Raw genomic sequence first — 21826 nt, 5'->3', positions numbered from 1 at the left:
CACTGCACAAGTCCACTCCCAGCCAGGACCCCCACTTTCATGTAACGTGCAGTGGCGTAAGAGACGAGTACTTTTGCCCATGGCTATCGCCCCGCACCATGTTACATAACCACGCATGGTATAGACATTTCAGTCACAGACATTCAGAAAGCATTTAAGAACTGCAAAAATGGAACCTGACAAAGGATCTTATAGTGTCCACTTATCCAAATACTGTAAGATATGAATGCTGTATTAAATCCAAAGCTACTACTACCTTGAGTGTCAGATCAGAGCATCACGATTGCTCGACCTAATACAAAGTGACCATTGCAAAAGGTACAGAATCCTAAAACCCCAAAACAGTTACTATTAACAACATTACTTTCGCAGAGGACTTAAAAGATAATGTGAGACGTTCCTAGAAATAAGAAGAGAAGAGAAAATTGACAATGCTTTGACTTCTTCTGTACAACCTTGTCAGGCAGGCGTAGCCAAGCCCAACCCACCTTGGCTCTTCTTCAGCTCTACCCATTTTGGCGGAGCTGCTTCAAGTTAGCGTGAAATTGGCAAAAGTTGGTATACTCTTGCGCAACTCCGCATTGTGCAAAAATTTGGCAATTATTCAAAGTGAATTACTCCATTTTTCTGGCTTAAGCACTTTGATGTATCAGCCTCTATTTGTTCTGTATAATAATCACGGTATATGGAGAAATAAACACTTGAACCTTCTTTTCTACGTATGAATCATGGTGTTTGATATTTGGTTTCAGCAGCCATTCTTCTGCGTACCACTGTATGTCAAATTTCTAAAATAAAGATCGATTTAGTAAAAATCAGGAAAACGTTGTACGTCACGGTATAATTTAGAAGTATGTCTCATTGCATACTAATTTAATACAAGTGTGAGCGCTGTATGCGGCTGACCTACAAGTATGAGACATCTTACATTGATTTGCCCTTTCTAAATTGTGGTAAATTACCATAGATCAAATCCATTTTTCTAATGCTGAGTTTTCTTCTGTACTAATAACCTGATAATTTCTCCTTTCAAGCTGACAGCTAAATGCTGGAAACACATTCCCGTTGTTCTGTGAAACTACATTGTATCAGTGACTTTCCAGCAGGGGAAGACATCCCATTGGTGCAACAGGGGCCCAAGAGGTAAGGGGAACCACTTAAACCTCCAAAACAGCAAGGAGCTTCTGCCACAGATCTCACACTGCTCACTACATGCTGCAGCTGTCAATCAGGCTGGATGGATGGGCAGAGACTCAATATATTCTTGATTTCAAGGTTCAAGGTTATTTTAATATCAGAATTATACACCCACTCTCAAGTGATTTTTTTCATAGTTAGTAAACCAGCCTCATCAGTTCTAAGGGATCTATGTAATAGTATATTTTCAGTTTGTATTGTCAACTGACAAAATCCACTTATTTTCCATTAAATGGCCATTGATTATTTTTTTGCAAAACAAATTAGATAAAGCGTTCATCATCACTAAGCATATTATAAACGATACTCATATTTCATTCTTTTTGGTCATTTTTTGGCATAGTAGGAAAGAGATATGGCCTCTGTAGAGTATGATGTGTAATCAAAAGGAAAAAAGTGCAAATAAATCCTTTTTATCGTAAGACTACTGCTTGATGTCAGTGATTGGAAACATCCCCATTTACATTCACAGGCTGATTCAGTTCTGATTCACTGAGGCTTTTACATAACTGAGGCAAGAACTGTCAGTAAAGCCAGAACTGAAAAGTCATTGGTACTTTTGTTGCTTTTAGGTCACAGAAAATGTCTTAGACAAGTCCTCAGCTGCATGAGTAGGTCAATAGCAGAGTTACTTTTCACATCTAGAAAATGAGCAAAAATAGTTTTATTTTCCCCCAAAAAGAAAAAGTCTTGAAAATGGTAAGAAAAAATCAAAACAAAAAAATTAGAAACATTTCCTTATACAGTGATTACACTATAACTACAGAACAATAAGAAATCAAACATACCTGAAACTTGCATAGTAGCTTCCATTGCTTAACGTCCGCGTCTTCTCCTCAACAGGCTTTTCATCTGCAACTTTTTCTGAGATAAATAAAGAAATTATGCAAAATTCAGCTAAAAGGCTTAACACCATTTACAATAGAAAATCTGTACAGCAGGAGATTGCAAAAAAAACTATTTTTTTTGGGCATAACTAATTTTTAGAAACTAATCAAGTTTTACTTCCTTTCTATAGAAAACAATGGCTTTTAGAAGTCATTATTTAACATATTACCTGAAGACAAGTTTTGGTTCTGCAGAGTGACTAATGTAAAGTAAACTCCTTTAATTTTCAGCAGCTCTTCATGAGTTCCCTTTTCTACTGCTCTTCCACCATCAAATCCCACAATGATATCTGCATTCCGGACCGTGGAGAGACGATGGGCTATGGAAATGGTTGTTCTTCCGCTACGTACCTATAAAAGTAAGAAGAAATGATAAACATACTGTACATACAGTGGTGAAATAACTTGGTGGATTATCAGTAGGGATGAACGGACCCATGGAGGTTCGGGTTCTGATACCCTACCCAAACGCTTCTATTACCAGAACTTTACCCGATCTCTCTTTGTCACTTCGACTATTGCAACAGACTTCCCCGGAACTTTGAACATTGCAATGGACTTCCCCCAGAACTTCGAACATTGCAATGGACTTCCCCCGGAACTTCGAACATTGCAATGGACTTCCCCCGGAACTTCGAACATTGCAATGGACTTACCCCCGAACTTCGAACATTGTAACGGGCTTCCCCTGGAACTTTGAACATTGCAACGGACTTTTGGGAGAAGTCAATGTTCGGCGTTTAGCCGGGCAGCACGGTAGCTCAGCCTTCATATCCCACCAAGGACAACATCTGCAAGGAGTTTGTATGTTCTCCCCATGTTTCTCCGGTTTCCTCCCACACTCCAAAAATATACTGATAGGGAATTTAGATTGTGAGATCCCAAAGGGGACAGCGATGATTATGTATGTAAAGCTCTGCGGAATATGTTAGCGTTATATAAAAATAAAGATTATTATTATTATTATTATTATTAACAGTCAGGTACGAACCTCAAACTTTTAAAATTGGATTCGCTCATCTCTAATTATCAGACACCAGACAGGCCTGAGAACAAAGCTCCTCATTGGCATCATTTAAGGGTATCATGGGAAATGGGCAACAACCAGGGTCCCATAAAAAACTTTTGAATAGAGCCCCTGGGTTCCTCAACGTCGAGTCTTTTTGTAGTGCTACCTGCTCTGACACTCTCCAAGAAAACCCTCTTTTCATTTATGTCTGGGGGCCCTACCGCAGTGTCGCCCACCATATGTTCAATGAGGGCAGCATGACAGGAGGGCCCAGCATTTATGAGCAGGGGGAGAGTGTGGTAAGGTGGGCGGCCCAGAGGTGATGAACTGCAGCAGGATCGAAACTGTGGAAGTCCTGGAGTTGATGAGCAAAGAGAGGTGGTTTCAGAGTGGGTGGCACCGCAGGAGGACCTGCCATCGATGAGTGGGGGTGGATGTGATAGTGGGCAATACTGGAGGATGACCTGGCAGTGACATGCCCACATTTTTCCTTCTAGTTTGCCCAGGGCCTTGGGTTTCCCTGTCATCTTGGACCCTGTAGCAGCAGATACGGCTGATAGAAGCTATTGTTCCTCCCCTGCTTAAGAAACATGGAGCTTTCACTGTAGCTTCCATGGAAGACATTGTGTGTGCCAGTCATTAAAGGGAACCTGTCATGATGATTCTACTAATCAAAATAGTGTTATGGCTGTGTAGGTGAAAAACAACATTAAAAATGATACCTTTGTTAGCAATCCGATTTGCCAGCTCTGATAAATCAAGCTTTTAAGCTACATGTAAGCTACCCTGGAATTGCATTGGAGACGTGTCAATACAATATGAACCTGCCCCCAATGTACTCCAGGTTTATTTGCATATGGCTTCAAAACTTTTTATTTTCACAGACCTGGCAAATGAAATTACTACAAGACAGGTATCATTTTTATAGTTTTTCTAGTCCCATACAGTGAGACCATTGGTTTGTTTAGTAAAATTGTTCTGACAGGTTTTTTATGTTGGTATTTCCATCTTGTATGGGGATGACATATTACGTACAGGTTTGACCTCTGAAACTAAAATGAAACCAATGAGTGGGAACACAGCTCAAAATGCATCCCAGTCATTCTTGAGATTGGAAGGGACCCCCACAGTCATAAAGTGATTACATTTGCTAGAAATACGGAATTATTTCTTTAATCGACTATCTTAAGATATCGTGTGCACACGATTCACTTTGGACAAGCATTCACTTTTATGAAGCCCATTGAGCATAAAACAATATTACCATTCAACACGTATAAAAAGAATACAATGTCCCAGATTTCTAAAGTTATTAATGTTATTATTTGCTATGTTCACTTTTGCAACATTTTTTTTTATTGCTCCAATGCAGCTAAAAAAAAAAAATTAATGTCACCCAGTTTTGGTTTCTTTCCACATCTCCTGTGCACACCAATGTGTCCTCATGGTAACAGAAAATAAATAATCTGAAAAGACAGACATTTTTTCTTTTGCCCCCTGCTTTTTTTTACTAACTTATACTTAAAAAAATAAGTCTTAACCCCTTAAGGGCACAGCCAATTTACGTCGTTTTTTACTTTTTTATTCTCCCTCTACTTTTTCAAACAGCAGGCTTGGGGTTATTTTGCGTTTTGAGATTGCTACTTTTAACAGGTGACAACATCCTCGTTCTTTACCTTTGTTACAAATCCTGGTTCTAGTAATATCTAGATAAATAAAAAGGTTGGAAAGCATATAAATGTAGTGAGAAAATAACGTAAGCAATTTATGTTATAAAGATCAAACTAGCCAAAGAGACATAGAAAAGACTATGACTACATGGCCAGACTACACAGATTGTTTGTAGTCTGTTACCGAGGGAGACTCATAGATTTGCCTAGAAGTTGTGGAAACAAACTGATTTTCACTTTATATTTATCTGAGAAATAAAAAAATTGTTGCAAAAGTCCAATATGTATGGCCAGCTATAAACATGAAGTTTATGGTTTATTAAGGATGAAAAATACAAAAAACACACATAAAACATATAAACACTAGATATTGATAGAGGTTGTACCAAACCAAGTGTTAACCGCTACACATCATACGGTCACTTTCATTCATTCATCATTACATGTAATGATGCAGACGGCACATGTATTTCGTTTCATAATCTTGAACTCATCTTTCTGACAATTGCCGGCTCTACAATATTGTGCTATCAAGTCATTACAAGCAGTGATGGCAATAATGGAGATACGAGATAAGATAGGAGTTCCTACTGATTTCCACTATCGCTTCTATCTCTGATCATCAAGATAACATCATGAAGCCATAATTGAGAGCCATCTGGGTTATTCTCAACTTAGTGTCATTGTCTCCGTCGTGGCATAATAGCCACATTGGCTGAAGATGACTCCGGAGCTTCACTGTACTCAGTGTCTGACAACAGAAATAATCACCGTCACATCATGTACCATTTATACAGCTCACATATTATTGAATTAATAAATCGCTGTGTCATTACATAGTCATTCTCTATTGTATAGAAAGTTAACAGAATTGAAAACTTTACCATTATTTCTACATGTAAGTGGGTTTTTGTTTGCTTAGCTACTTTAAAGAAAAGACCAGGAGTATTCCACATTGTACAGCAAATGCCACTAATGATGTGCATACACTATGTCATCATAACGCCTACAGCTTCTATTGTAATCAAATAATATTATTATTAGCTCCCTCTTATTTTCTGGTTCAAAAGATCTGATCCTTAAAGGGATTGTTCCCTTTCAGATAAAGTTCTTCCCTGGCTGCAGTTTGTTAAAAATTAAAAAACTGCAATGTACTTGCCTTCCACAGATACATATGTGACATCCCGGTACCCGTTCTACTGCTGCTAAATGAGACAGTTGTAGTGTGGTAGTAGATTTGTTCCATTGTGGGTACTAAGTTAGGGGATATAATAATACATTGCATTGTAAATTGTACTTTCCTGCCATCTACTGGCCAATGTGTGTATATGAAAGCTAAGTGATTATTCTCCTCACAACAAGCTGCCATAGAAACGACTGGGAGGAGCCTCCCAGCTCAGGGCACACACTGACTGAGCACTGCTACAAGGAAGATATAGGAGAAAGACTATTCTCTCAAAGAGTTTTTCATTGCCAGTGTGAGGGGGTGGTAGGAGTCCCACTCCCCTCTAAAGTTGTTTTAGTATCTCTGTGTAATATACAATGTGTTATTTATAGGATAGCCATTAGATGGCAGCAGAGTTACAGAATTATTTTACCTTACCCTTATGTCAGTTGGGGGACACAGGGTTAATTAGTTTGGGGCCACCCTTAATGACAAGTTAGGACTGAGGAGGAAGCACTGTGAGTTGGTGTCGGACATGTTTTAGTCAGTTTTTGTAGTAGCAGTCAGTAAGGACAGACGTGCTGAGAGCACAGAGAAAAAGAGAGACGGGTGTGTGTGGGGAAGATATGGAGGATTGACAGCAAACAGGCACAATACAGTATAGTCCACACTCAAGTAGTCAATTTGTGGATTCTGGCCTCTTCCAGCCTATAGGCATTATGGGACGTGTCAGGACTAGGGAGCCTCAGAAGCGAGGTGGTCCATGTTAGAGTCGGCAGTAGGAGCAGTGGGGTGAAGCAGGAGCTTCCCTACATGTAAGTCCAGAGGCAGTTTTCCCCTAGGTGAGAAGCACTGTGTGGGGACTGGGACTGTATTTTAACATCTTGAATGCCGTTGCATGCAACTTGCACTGTAATCCTACCTGTCTTCAAGGCCGTGCTGGCCAAGTAAACCAGACTGTGTTGTTTTAAAAGAACTGTGTCGTCTCTTATTCAAGGCTGAGAAGAACTGCACTCTGAAAGGGACCGAACATGACAGTGAATAAAGACCACCAGCAAACACCGCACACCACACACACCCAGGGACCCACAGGTCCTCATTTTCCTGTAGCAGGACAGGGTGAAGGAGAAAGCATAGCATCCCTCGCCACTGACTACCACCCTGCCCCCCATTACACCAGTCCACGCTGGGGGGACATTTTTCCTCACATAATCTCCTTCACAAAAAGAGTGAAGCCTCTTCCAGTCAGGAGAGATAACGTTGTACATGGGCTCTCCTGCACGCTGGTTATCCTGTTTTGCTTCTAGCCAAGGCCAGATCCATGTGGCTGCCACGCCACAGACTTTGTTTAAACCTACCCCCTGCGAGAGTGAACGGTGGGCTAAGAATGAGTACATCCACACTTTAGTGTGTTTCCATAGAGAGCCAATCTGTGAAGGTCCCTCCATCAGTGTAATATTTCTTGGACTGCGCATAACATTTCCTCTACTAGCAAATGAGGAGAACTCTGCTCCAGCTGCCCTGAGAGGCCATAACTTCGCTTGTCTCATGAGGAGAGAACCATTACTTTCATATGCACAATATACTGTGAACTTTGCCTTTAAGAGAGACTGTACCCCGTTACCTCCTTCAGTAAAATTGTTATGTTTACAAGTTCACCTGCGTGTCTGGCTGCTTGAGATTGCACAAACATCACGGGCACGCCAAAACCTGCACCCAGACACCACCGCTACAGGAGTGCCCCCGGGGGGTCCTATACCATCCTCAAGTGCCACCTCCCGCTTTTGATATTGTCTTGGACACGAGGGAAGTGTTGAGGGGTCCCACTTCAGCTACTGTGACATCATTATCTGCTGCCAGTGAGACTACATACCCCAGCTGGCCCTTCTGCAACATCTGGCGCCTCCCCAGTGGCCCACCACACATAGACGAATCTCTGCCCCTGCTCCAAGTTTCTGGCATTGGCTGTGATGCTGACATCACATCACAATCCGTGATCTCAGCGGTTCTGCCAGTGTAGATGGAACGCCCCCTTCAGAACCACTGAGCTCACTGATTGGTGCTGTCAACGTAACGCAAGCGCCACAGCTAAAACCAAAGGCAGAGACACTCTCCATGCTCCACACACACTCTCCATGCTCCACACACACTCTCCATGCTCCACACAAACTCTTCATGCTCCACACACACTCTCCATGCTCCACACACACTCTCCATGCTCCACACACACACTCCATGCTCCACACACACTCTCCATGCTCCACACACACTCTCTATGCTCCACACACACTTTCCATGCTCCACACACACACTCCATGCTACATTCTCCACACACACACTCCATGCTACACTCTCCATGCTCCACACACACTCTCCATGCTCCACACACACTCTCCATGCTCCACACACACTCTCCATGCTCCACACAAACTCTTCATGCTCCACACACACCCTCCATGCTCCACACACACTCTCCATGCTCCACACACACTCTCCATGCTCCACACACACTCTCTATGCTCCACACACACTCTCTATGCTCCACACACACTTTCCATGCTCCACACACACACTCCATGCTACATTCTCCACACACACACTCCATGCTACACTCTCCATGCTCCACACACACTCTCCATGCTCCACACACACTCTCCATGCTCCACACACACTCTCTATGCTCCACACACACTTTCTATGCTCCACACACACTCTCCATGCTCCACACACACTCTCCATGCTCCACACACACTCTCCATGCTCCACACACACTCTCTATGCTCCACACACACTTTCCATGCTCCACACACACACTCCATGCTACATTCTCCACACACACACTCCATGCTACACTCTCCATACTCCACACCTTCATGTCACTAAAGTTTTTTTCTACACTTCTAATCTTGGAAACTGCATTGATAATACAGGACTGTGACTATCAATTCAGTTTATGGCATGTACAGCTTAGGGATTGGTGCAGTTTGCTCTGCTTCCACTGCTGGTCCTGCTACCGTGGACTGCTTTCTTGCTCTGCCTAGAACCTTTTAACAAACATCTGCTACATTGCTGAGTTCACCCTGCTTTATTGTTGGCCAGTTCTTTCTTGGACTCTGTTACTAACCCAGCTCTACTACATCATTGGATAACTCTATTGTATCTCTAGGCCAGTTCTTTGAAATTGGACACATACTCAGCTCTGTTGCATCATTGAGCCAACTCTGCATTAAATCCTGCTCCAAACTCAGCTCTACTACCTCTCTGAGTTAACTCTGCTACTTTGCTGGACCTTTTTGGTGAAGGATGGATAAGACATATTCAAGTTCAACTCCGATCCTATTTCTCTTAGGGGACATAAGCCGCTACCAGAGGTGTTTTGCAATTGCTTACTCCCCTCTCCCAACTGAAAATGAGGCACATTTGGCCAAACTGACCACACATACGCATGAGGGATCAGAAGACATTGCAGTCAGCGAATAATAATGCATGGGCTCCTTAAAGGGAAGTTTCTTTTAATCATTTGGACTAACCTTATTCAGTGCCTCCTGTACCATAGACTCACTCTCATTATCTAGAGCAGACGTGGCCATGTCAAGAAGGAGAATTTTGGGATTTCTAACAAGGGCCCTTGCAATGGCAATTCTCTGCTTCTGCCCTCCGCTCATCTGTCCTCCGCCTTCTCCAACCATGGTGTCAAACTTCTATAAAAGAGGAATTATCCAACAAAATGTTGAAATATCCATAACCTGAGTAATTTTTACATAACATGCCGTCTTTTGTTCTTTTACGATTTGCCATTTGATCATTGAATTACTTCTTAAAATAACCAAGGAGTTTATCCTTTCTCACAATGGATTTAGGTAACGTGTTTACATTCTCTGCAAAATTACTGTTGTGGCATTTGCAGAAAATCCTCTTTGCCTCATTTTACCTCTGGCAAATCCATGATGAAGTTGTAAGCATTTGCTTCTTTTGCTGCTTGTATAATGTCATCCATAGTGACGCCATCTCTTGCGTATCTAATATTTTCAGCGATGGTTGTAGCAAATAATACAGGTTCCTGTTCTACTATTCCAATCATGGAACGCAGCCACTGAATGTTAAGCGTGCGGATGTCATGTCCATCTAAGGTGACCTGGGGGGGGAAGAAGACAAACCTTGAGAAAATTCTATTATAAGCCTAAACTTAAAAAATATACAAATATGTATACCAATTCCTACTCCAGGGATTATGTTCCCAATCCAGTTCTCGAAAATTACATATCTATATAGCAAATCCGATTGCCAAAGTCATAAGTAACCATGGAGAGACCATGCAGCTGCTATTACTGCGTGCCTGCTCATATATTGACCAAAGGTTCTCTGTCCTGTCTGCTATAGATTCTGTCTGGGTCAGTACACAGCTCTAATGCCTAAACAATTTATTTTTTTGTACCTGGGCCATCCTATGACTAAGGGCCCTTGGACTCCAGAAATGCGTCAGATTTTATATTCATGGAATCCATGTTTTTAAAGATTTCCCAATAATTTTTTAATATTTCAAATGAGAGATTTAAAAGTGTACTGGCACCAATCCCACAAGCTCAAATGATATTCTTAATGTCAGCAGTTACTTGCGATCTTTTACGGTGGTGCATAAGCTATAGTTCACAGTAGACATCGATAAGAAGAAATATGAAAAGCAGCACTCACCAGGTCTTTCTTGGCTTAAAAGTCCTTTATTCCATCATGTGACAGTGTGGACAATCTAGGAAAACGTGGCAAGCAGATAAAAACAGGGAGTAGGTGCAGGGAAGGAAGAAAGTCCTCTCTTCCCCCCTGCACCTACTCCCTGTTTTTACTTGCTTGCCGCATGTTTTCCTAGATTGTCCACACTGTCACATGATGGAATAAAGGACATTTAAGCCAAGAAAGACCTGGTGAGTGCTGCTTTTCATATTTCTTCATATCAATTTTTGATATACTTTACCTGTTGTTGGATGGATGTGCCGATTATCTTCCTTTTCACCATCTAAATTACTTGGCTGAATTTCACCAGCGGGACCGGCACCTTCCATACGGATTTCAACCTCCAACATTTGGATTGCAAGGTGTGGTGAGCTCAATATCGCCCTCTCCTCTCTCGTTTTATTTATGTACTTCGTTACATTCCTTAGCCTTCTTCTCTCCCAAACACTGTGCTTCAGGGATATTTTACTGCCTTGTTCAAGCTAACTAAGAATCTGCTTTGAACTGTTTATCATCACAAATCAAAACCTGTACTTGCAAGTGTGGAGCCCCTGCGGTTCCAGTTGCCACAGAGGTACTGCATCTCATCCAGAGGTGTGGTACCCCACTCTCAGATAAAGAGGGAGCACTACCCGGGACCCATACACTCACATCCAACACTACACCACTTCATAAGCGAAGGTCCAGATAGCTCCTAAGGGAGAGCGCAGACCTGGTCCCTGTTAGGAAGGTGGAACTAAGTAGAGGAGGTGGGTGGAGGAAGTAGTTTAGGGGAGCACTGACGGAGGAGTATAAAAAGCAAGGGTAGAAACATCTAGAAGGAGTTGAGTCTGGTCCTAGGAGGAGAGTGAGGAGAGAAGACCGGAGCAGTGAGGAGGGCTCCAGAGATAGAAGGGATCCTAGGGGCACGGTGAGTGCGGGATGCCACCCATGCGCCCGAGTTCACGCTGACCGTGGAGGGATCAAGGCCGCAGTAGGGGACCGGCCCCAGACTAGTGGAGTACTTTAAGGCTCAGCTAGCAAACCGGAGGTTGCGGTATCTTCATGTGCCGTAGCCACAGTCCACACACAATCGCTGAAAAGGTGGCCATATAGGACAAAGGGGACAGACCGGACGTCGCCCAACAAGGCCCGCGGCCACTGGCTCGGGACACTGTGTCTCACGCAAGGCAGGAGGGCGAGAGCCAGCGCAGAGAGAGAGAGACGACCTGGAGAGGTACACAGAAAGGGGTCCCGTTCAAGTGCAACTAAGTTATCTGAGAGTTGGCTGGATCACTTCCCCGGAGGACACAGGATGACGTGGGCAGTTATAATTTGGCAGTTGTAACCTGGAGCATCTTAACAACTGTGAGTAAATACTTGAAGACTGCACCCCACTGAGTCCTTGACTAATTGCTGCGCCACCTGCCTTGCACTACAAAAGCAACATCTACCTCATCAAGCCCTATATACTGCCCTAGGGCTTAGCTCTGCCCGTTGAGAGCTGAACCATCTCTGTTGCATCACCAACAGCCCCAGTGGATCTGAACAGCAGTGCCGGCCACCTATAGCTGCATACCACGGGTGGCGTCACGAACTTTATCCCCAAACACTTTATTTCCCAAATTGACTTTTCTTTATTTGCCACCCTGGGCCACAGACCGGGTCACTGCCACCGAGACTACCCCCAAATAGAACCGACCGGCCCGGCTACCGAGTACCCCACGGCCCCAGGGGGCACGTCACAAGCAATCTGTGTTAGGCTTCATTCACATGTCCATGTTTAAACATGTACATGAAAAAATGGTACCGGTGTCATCAGTGTTTTGCATCAGTGTGTCTGTTTTTACCATCTGTGTGCCATCCATATGTTATACATGTTTTTCACGGACCCATGGACTTGTATTGGCCCTTGTCATCCGCACTGCCGGAAAAAAATTTACATTTCTCAGTCCGTGTAAAAACATGGACATGTGAATAGCATGGGTAAAGGGTAATAGCATCATCTTATATACAGTATAACGATTGATGCATCCTTCTATCCGAAGCCGGGATGGACGACGTCTGTGCAGTGTGGTGCCAGAGTCAGTGCGTGCCCAGACCGCACTACACCGCCATTTTATTAAAGACACAGTGTCTTCAACAAAATGGCGCTGGATATCGCGGTATGCGCTCGCGTTGACTCCTGCACCATTTTATTGAAGAATTCTACTACAACGTCAACATAGCAGTGCGCACGCTCCGGCCATCTCCATTATTCCTATGGCCGGGACGTGCGCACTGCTATGTTGACGTTGTAGTAGAATTCTTCAATAAAATGGCACCAGAGTCAATGCATGCGCATACTGCGATCTCCGGCGCCATTTTATTTAAGACACTGTATATGCAAATTCACAGACACAGACACCATTTTTATAGGTTTACAGAGAAGTTTTTGCACAATAAAATATTTTTGTTTTCAGCTAATACTTTAATACAATTAAAAATGTACCAATAAAAATGCTCGCCACACGGGTGTAGAACGGGTTCAGTAGTTAGTAGGTTATAATGGGTACATGTGGCATCCGTGGAAAAAACAGATGTCACACTGATATGTGAATGAGGCCTAGATGAGGGGGGGCAGAAGCAGAGAGGATCAGACAGGGAAAGTCGCGAACTGTTTTTGCAAATAGGGTATGGATTCGTACTGAAAAGCAGAAGGGAATGTGTGTTTTTTGGCTCCAGGTTGAGTATATCCCATGCGGATGAGGTGGTTGGGCAGTAGATCCTTGTTATTAGTTGTCAGTGGAGCATCTTTTATTCTTTTGGGTATTTTATTTTGATTTTATATTGATTGGCTTCGCTAGACTTAAGGCCCCCATACACATTAGACTAATGCTGGCCAAACCACCCAATATCAGAGGGATTGGCCAATAGTCTAACATGTACAGTGGACTTCCCACTCTCTCCCGACAGATGATGTCAGGGGAAAGAATTATTGAGCACTTTGGATTTTCGATGGTCGACCTTTTTATTTTCTGGGAGAAGAAGAGCCTAGCAGTGGATCCCTCATAGAAAACACAGAAGCATGCGGCCAAGCAGAGACCCCCTCGGTCACAGAGGAGTCAGGGAAGTCGTTTAACCGGCAGCTATCTATTTTGTAAAGGGGCTTTATTCTGGATCCAGACTCGAAACAGATAAGTAGAGATATACAAATGTCTGTGAATACTAATCATCACTTACTATATAGTTACAGTTACCTTTCCATCTGTAGGATCATAAAATCTTTGGATGAGTTGTACTGCGGTACTTTTTCCAGCACCACTGGGCCCAACAAAAGCTGTGGTCTCACCAGGCTTAATGCTAAAATTGAGGTCACTCAGAATCTGTCAATTTGAAAAGAAACAATTTTGTTATTTTTTTGCATGTAAATAATGATGTCTATTAGAGTCATGTGGGATCAATCCTATATGGTCATTCAACAATGCACAATCTATAATGGGTGTGTTCCAATCACTGGGACCCCCATCAATCTTGAGAGCATGTCCACTGTGTGAATGGAGCAGGAGCATGCATAAATAACTACTGCTCCTTAATTGTGAGTGGGGGTCACACAACCCCCATGGCTGGCACCCGCACCGGCAATGCTGCGATCAGCTCTAGCTCCAATCACAGTGGTTTAACTCCTTAGATGCTGCTATCAATGGTAACAGCAGCGTTTAAGAGGTTGGAAATGGGCAGTGTCTCTTCTGATGCTTATCAACACTATTGCAGGATGCTGATGGCATCCCATGTCTACCACATTTGTACATCAATGAACCCCTTTGTGGAGGGTAGTAGTTTTACAATACCCTACAATATTACACTATCGAGATCGCAGCAGGATCAAGTCCCCTAGGGGGACTAATTAAAAATGTAAAAAAATAAATAAAAATTAAATGTTGAAAATTAAAACAATATAAAAGCTGACATCACTCTCATTTTCTCAGGCTGAAAATAAAATTAAAAAAAATGTAGAAAAAAAATAAAAATTACATGTAATAGTGGCTGCAAACCAAAATATAACAAAAACATTTTTTTCTGCTTTGCAGACATTATTACTTTGTATTTCCAGCTCAACGGGAAAAATTTGGTGAAACGTCCTCTTTAAGATATCATTAGAAGAATACAATTTTAGGTACCACTAGTATTGTAATAATTATAGCAAATGTACGATACGGTTATTCCTTATTTATTAATGTTTTTTATTAACTCCATCTATTATTTTTATACTCTGTAACGATTTCTACATTATACAAGTCGGCCTTATCTGTTATTTGTAAGATGTGTATATATTCATTTTCTCTGACCCTAAAGGGGTTAAAGTCTACATTCTGTACCTTAGACATAGTCACTAAGGTCACTCTCTTATAATGCTTGGTGAATAGTATTATTTTGGAGTGGAATAATAGACATATGTAAAAAGAACAAACAAACTCCCTAGTACAAAAATGTATCAGCATTCTTCAATATATAATACTTGGATATTTACTAAAAAATTAAAAAAATATCCAATTTTTCCAAATAATTGAAGATCTTTCTTAATACAGTGATGTTAAAACCAAACATCTGACAGTACATACCTTCACATCAGGCCGTGATGGATAATGGAAATTCACATCCTGGAAGGCAATAACACCCTTCACTTGATCTAATTTGTGGCCTTCATTGGACATACAGTCAATCACCGGAGTCTGGTAAAATACAAAATGATCAACCTTTTACTACACTTGATAACTGTATGCAGTTAGCACATTCAATACACGAAGCCAAACAATGCAAATTATACGCTAATACATTCTAATGGACATTTCATAGATAAAGTCAGGCCAAATGTATTTTTTTTTAATCAGGCTGGAAAAAAAAGACTGATTTTAATAATTCAGGAGAAAAGATCAAATTAAAAAAATATATATTAAAATATATTTTCAATTGCATCCTCTTTATTTTATTTGAAATGCAGAATTTAAGGGTGCATATCTTTTTGATAAGATAAAAAATTAAAGGCCATCTATCACCTGATTTTACCATACAAACTGCATGCATTGCTAAACAGAACTCTAGATCTTATAAAGATTATGCATTTACTTTAAAAATTCAAGTCATAACTGCTGCATAATTGTTTTTGAAAGTTTAACTCAATCTCTGCCCACCTAGCCTGGTTCACAGCTCCTCAGTGTCCCTCCTCCCTGCTGAGATTTCACACTGCGCAATATAAGCTGCTGTGGCACCCCAGGGGTCTGGTTGCCACAGTGGTAGAAATACCATGTCTGAGAGCGAGCATGGGTTTTCCTGGTCAGGAGCATTATTGCACGCCACACCTCCTGCCCCAGTTCAGGGAGGGGAGGATCCTGCCCTTTATAAACTGGATCTGGGGCGGGGTAAGCCAGTGAGAGCAGAGTCTAGTTCCAGAGAAAGGGACAGAGCAGCAGCAAGGAGCTCTATAGGAGCCAGGAGCTGAAGACCAGGGGCTGGAGCAGCAGAGCTGGCCATGGCAGAAAGACGCAGAGAACAAGACACCGGAGTCCGAGGCTGTGAGGATATTCACATCCAGCAGCAGAAACCACCTGGCAGGGGATTTCAGGTCCTCTGGCCATAGAAAGCCCGGAGGCTCAGTCACAAGCAAGGGACCGGCACCACCATCGAGGAGCGGAAGGCACCAAAGACCCCAAGTCACCAGCCATACGAGTGAGCACCACACGGTACACTCAGGGACGTGGGCTACTACACGACTACAGCAGGGTAGCCAGGAAGAGCGCAGTCAGACCGGAAGGCCTACACCTCCACCTGGCCAGGGGAACTCTTGTTCGCTCACAGACTGACCAGGCCTCTAATGTTAGCCAGTACTCCCGGCAGGGCCTTCTTCATTACCAACAGTAAAGACCCTGAACTGCACTGCACGGACTCTGAGTCATTTCTGCTGCGCCCGTGCACCACAACCCTCACCATCTATAGACACTGCCCTGAGGCTATACTCCTCCCGTGGGGAGTTATACTACCCTCTGCTGCGCACACAACATCGGCCTCAGCGGTCTGCCCTGCAGCGGCGGTTCTCAGTGACCGCAATCCACGGGTGGCGTAGTCAGACATTTAAACATTACAAAACCAAAGAAACAGATCCGCCACTGGTTTGACCACCCTGAGCCAAGGGACCGGGTAACCTCCACGGAGACTACAAACCCTAGCATTACACAGAGACCCGGCTCCAGGTATTCCTCCACACACGGCCCAGGGGGCGCGTCACTGCAGCTGTCAGTCAGGCTGGATGAATTAAAAGATAATCAGCCGCACTCAACAGAAGATTGCAAATGATATTTGTGTTTATTTCAATACGACATAGTAGTTCACCACAGTGCTTGATAAGAAAACCATAGGTAAAGCGATAGGTTACGTTTCGACCCAACCTGAGTCTTTTTCAGACATTGCTATGTCCAAATTTCCCAATAGATGGGGTAACCTGCCGACTTCAACTCAAAAATATCTCCCAGATCCGCGCATTTCTCAACCACGTATCTGCAAAAACACTAGAGCACACCCTCATCATCTCCTGCCTCGACTACTGCAACCTCCTGCTCTTTGGCCTCCCTTCCAACACTCTCGCACCCCTCCAATCTATCCTAAACTCTGCTGCCCGACTAATCCACCTGTACTCCCGCTATTCCCTGGCCTCTCCTCTGTGTCAATCCCTATACTGGCTCCAAATTACCCAGAGACTCCAGTCCAAAACCCTAAATATGGCATCCAAAGCCATCCACAAACTGTCTCCTCCATACATCTGTGACCTAGTCTCCCGGTACCTACCTGCACGCAGCCTCCGATCCTCACAAGATCTCCTTCTCTACTTCCCTCTTATCTCCTCTTCCCACAATCGCATACAAGATTTCTCCCGTGTATCCCCTCTACTCTGGAACTCTCTACCCCAACACATCAGACTCTCACCTACCATGGAAACCTTCAAAAGGAACCTGAAGACCCACCTCTTCCGACAAGCCTACAACCTGCAGTAACCACCGCTCCACCATACCGCTGCATGACCAGCTCTACCCTCAACTTCTGTATCCTAACCCATTCCTTATAGACTGTGAGCCCTCGCGGGCAAGGTCCTCGCTCCTCCTGTACAAGCGCTGACTTGTACTGTTCAAAATGATTGTAATTGCTTGTGCTTTGTATACCCCTTTCACATGTAAAACGCCATGGTATAAATGGTGCTATAATAAGAAATAATAATAATAAACGTGTTCTGAGTGCTGCAGAGCAGTAATGTGGCATCCAAAGGAAGGTGTCAATCAGGACGCAAGGGGGATCAAGTGTGGAGTGCAGTGTGCGCTGTCCGCAGTGGTGCTGAGATTTCACACTGCTCAGTATAAGCTGCAGCTGTCAGTCAGGCTGGGTGGGCAGAGATTCAATACACAATCTAATGAGCTCTTTCACTCTATAATGGGACTTATGAAAGGCTTATTTTAATATTAGGATTATACAGCTTTTTCTGACATGGATTTTCAAGGAAAGTACATCAGCCTCATCAGGTCTAATATATCTATTTATGAATGTATGCAGTTTATATTGCAAAATCTGCTGCCAGATATGCTTTAAATAACCCTGCAGAAGATGAAAACTGCTACCTTTTAGAACTCAGTCAGACCACCATATAAATTAGAGCGAGACGAAACCGCAGTGCATGGACTGGCCAGCAGCTCTCCCGACCCGAGCGTGACAGCTTCACAGAAATACATGAAATTGTCACGCTTAGGTCGGGAGAGCCACCAACCAGTCCCTGCACTGCATTCCTATTTCGCGCCAATTTATACGCCCGTCTGACTGCGCCGTTACACGTGTCCTCATGGTTGCACACTACAAAAATCCCTATTTGTATACTTATCCTGCAGTGATTTTTTACTCTACTCTGATCCATATTCCACTGTCTGTAGGTTGGAAGGGTACAGAGGGAGTAGAAAAACTCATGCTTGCAGGATCCGACTACACGGGACTTGATTGTCGTCTGCAATCATGTAGACACATAGGTTGCAGAGGAACTTGATATAGAAAATAATAGCATTCTTACAATTAGGGCTGTTTTCAAGGTTGTTATTTTTTTCAGTTGCATTTTAAAGATATTCAGAAAAAAATCTGAAAAATTGTACATATCCTTCAACCTTGGCATTTAAAGGGTTATTCCAAAGATAGTAAGTGATCCTCTATCCATAACTTACTAATCACATAGGAAACCTGGAAACCAGGCTCTGCAGAAACCCATCTTGAATGGGGAAGGTGCGCTTATTCGACTTCTGCTCCATTCATTGTCTATGGGAATGCAGGAAAAGTGCTGAGTTCAGCACTTTGATATTTCCAGCAGTACCATAGATAATGAATAGAGTGAGGTTGAGCAGAGCTTGGCTCCCGGGTTCCAGAGCCCCGTTCTCAAAATTGCTGGTGGACCCCCAGCGATCAGCAAATTGTCCCCTATCCTTTGGACAAGGGATAGCTTACTATCTTGCGAGTAACCTATTAATAAAAATGTTTTGCTCCTTTAAAACATACCTTTTCAATAGTCTCATAAATGATTGTTGCAGCTGCTCTCCCAGAGGCAAAAGCTTCCAAACATGGAGACGCCTGACCCAAATTCATGGCAGCAACCAAAACACCAAAGAAAACCTAAAAAATGAGTTAGATATGCTTTATACATAAAATACAGTGATACATAATCAAGTGAATCTGAAATTTTGGTTTTGTATTCATTTGCTGGTCAAAACAGAGAAAACAACAGTACCTAAGCATGTAACATAGTGGAAGACCATGCGGCTGCTATGGGACCTTTGCAGAGGGGTGGCTCAAGCCTGGTTGGTTTCATATTTTTTCTACTGGGTCATGACAACGTGTGGAATGCAACATTTGTTAGAAGAACTGAGTTGTTAGTATTGAAGAGGATGAGGAATTGGTACAAGAAAAGTTTTTTTCTGAGAAAGAAGCACCAGGACCTTTTGTCGTGGGAGTCAAAATCTAGCACCATAAAAAGGGCTTTAGTTTGATCTTGTCACGATTCCACCCCTCACTGTGTCTGGGATGCAGTTACTGACAGCTCGGCTGTCCAATCTGGTGCAGGGCATCCTGAAGCTGTCAGTACTTTGATTGATAGTTCAGTTGTCCAGTCTGGTGCAGGGGCGTACTGAACAGTTGGTGTTTTGATTGACAGCTTGGCCACCCAATCTGAAACTGGGAGGTTCTGGGCTGGGTTCAGGTGCTCCCTGTCCCAGGTGATTGTCAGTCCCAGATCTCTGCCAGATGTACATTCAGCTCTGTGTGGAATGTTTTCTTTCTCTTGCGCTTCACTTGTGGAACTTTTTGCTGCCTGACCTTGGACCTCGTTCTGACCATCCCTTTTGCCTATCCCCTTTTCTCTGATTCGTTATCCTCCTGGTATTCTGACTTGGTACCGTTACCTGACTACGTCTTTGTCTCTTCCTCTGTGTATGATGTACCCTCCTGCCTTTTGACCTCGGACAATGACTACCCTGACTCACGGCTTATCCATGAGAAGCGACTCAGCGTCACAAATCTTTCTTTGTATGTGACTACTAGATACTTTTCGTGCCCTTCCCACTTATCCTGCCCTTATTTTGTAGGCTTCACTATACCACCATAGGCTATGACAATGAAGATAGAATGTAACTTCATACAATTCCTATAAGTAACATGTATCCTTGTCCATCCTTGTCCATTTGCAATGATTGTATCCTGTGATTGTATGTAGGTTATTGTAACCTTACACTGTTTCTTCTGTCTCTGACCAATATTCCAAATTTGGCACTTCTACTCGGATACCATAAGACATTAAACTTATAGAAAACAGTTACCTGAAGAAGACTCCCGGGTGTAAGTTCCTTTGTCTCAATTACCAGCTTGGATCCGTACCAAAATGCTAGAGAGTAGCACAAGAATATAATGCACCACATGTATCCCTGGAAGAAGCCAATGATGGTGCCTTTCCTTATGCCCCACGCTTGGGCAGCCACTAAATTATTGTCATATCTGTAATAATAAACAGATGGAAAATATGGATCAATTCAATCATCATCCTATCTTTTTATCAACCCCTTAGTTACCACCAATACGACTTAAAACTGCCCTGAGATATAAGTGAATAGCTTCCACCGACGGGTGAAAATGCAGCAGCTGTCGGCAGTACACTATAGCCGACACCATGCTGCATCAGCCAAGATTGGCGTTGGCACTGACCATGGCCATTTAACCCCTTAGATGCTGCTGTCAATAGTGACTACACCATCTAGATGGTTAACAGAGTGTGGGGGCTTCCTCTTCAACCCCATCGGCACCCTGAGAACTTGATCGTGTGGTCCTGATGTTTGCCATGGCAATTTATGGCCAAATAATGGCCTTAGAGTCTGCCAGTTATGGCGGCCTGTTCAGATATTGCCAACATTTAGGCGGTAAAAATAAAATTTTTCTTTGCTGTCTTGCCACGTTGCATTAATTCCTAAAAACCACCTGAAAGGTTAATAAACTACCTGAAAGCAGTTTTTAGTATGTTGAGGGGCGCTGTTTTTAAAATGGTATCACTTTTGGGGTTTTTCCAATATATAGGACCTCCAAAGTCACTTCAAAACTGAATAGGTCCCTAAAAAAATAAGTTTTGTAAACTTCCATGAAAAAAAATGGAAAATTACTGCTACAATTTTAAAGCTTCTAACATCCTTACAAAATAAAAGAACATTTTACAGATGGTGCTGATGTAAAGCAGACGTGAGAAAAATTTTATTTATCAACTATTTTGTGCGGTATGACCATCTGGACTAAATATGGATTAAATCAATCAAAGTTTGAAAATTTCAAATTTTTACAATTTTTTGTCAAATTTTTGATATTTTTTATTAATTAAAAGCAAAACATATCGACCTAAATTTACCATTATCGTAAAATATAAGGTGTCACGAAAAAAAAAATCTCAAAATCACTGGGATATGATGAAATATTCCAGAGTTATTGTCACATGACTGACACATGAAGCTAAGGAGAAATGTAAAGCACAAATAGGGTCTTATCCAGATTATGCAGAGTAGGCAAACATGTCATTGTATGCTTACCTGGTGGGGTTGTGTGTAGATACAACCAATGTATAGCATGAAAATACCAGCTGCTGCACTATCCACGGGGATCC

At 42.7% G+C, this 21826-nt stretch overlaps 1 protein-coding gene across 1 annotated transcript in view; it reads right to left on the bottom strand.

The window, feature by feature from the left end:
• The window catches only part of LOC141161741 (bile salt export pump-like), a 137451-nt gene that overhangs the window by 85671 nt on the left and 29954 nt on the right, over positions 1-21826 (bottom strand). The window contains exons 10-17 of the mRNA XM_073647000.1: positions 20505-20679; positions 19192-19305; positions 15237-15347; positions 13875-14000; positions 9860-10063; positions 9459-9629; positions 2255-2435; positions 1986-2061 (exon numbers count right to left, since the gene is read on the bottom strand). Of these exons, the coding sequence (XP_073503101.1) occupies positions 1986-2061; positions 2255-2435; positions 9459-9629; positions 9860-10063; positions 13875-14000; positions 15237-15347; positions 19192-19305; positions 20505-20679 (1158 nt within the window). The remainder of the gene's footprint in view (positions 1-1985; positions 2062-2254; positions 2436-9458; positions 9630-9859; positions 10064-13874; positions 14001-15236; positions 15348-19191; positions 19306-20504; positions 20680-21826) is intronic.

Source organism: Phyllobates terribilis, unplaced genomic scaffold (genome assembly GCF_046119375.1).
Source record: "Phyllobates terribilis strain yellow unplaced genomic scaffold, ASM4611937v1 Scaffold_9__5_contigs__length_417890890, whole genome shotgun sequence".
Lineage (NCBI taxonomy): Eukaryota > Metazoa > Chordata > Amphibia > Anura > Dendrobatidae > Phyllobates > Phyllobates terribilis.
Note: the sequence above shows the minus strand (reverse complement) of the source record. Positions and strands in the feature narration are given on the sequence as shown.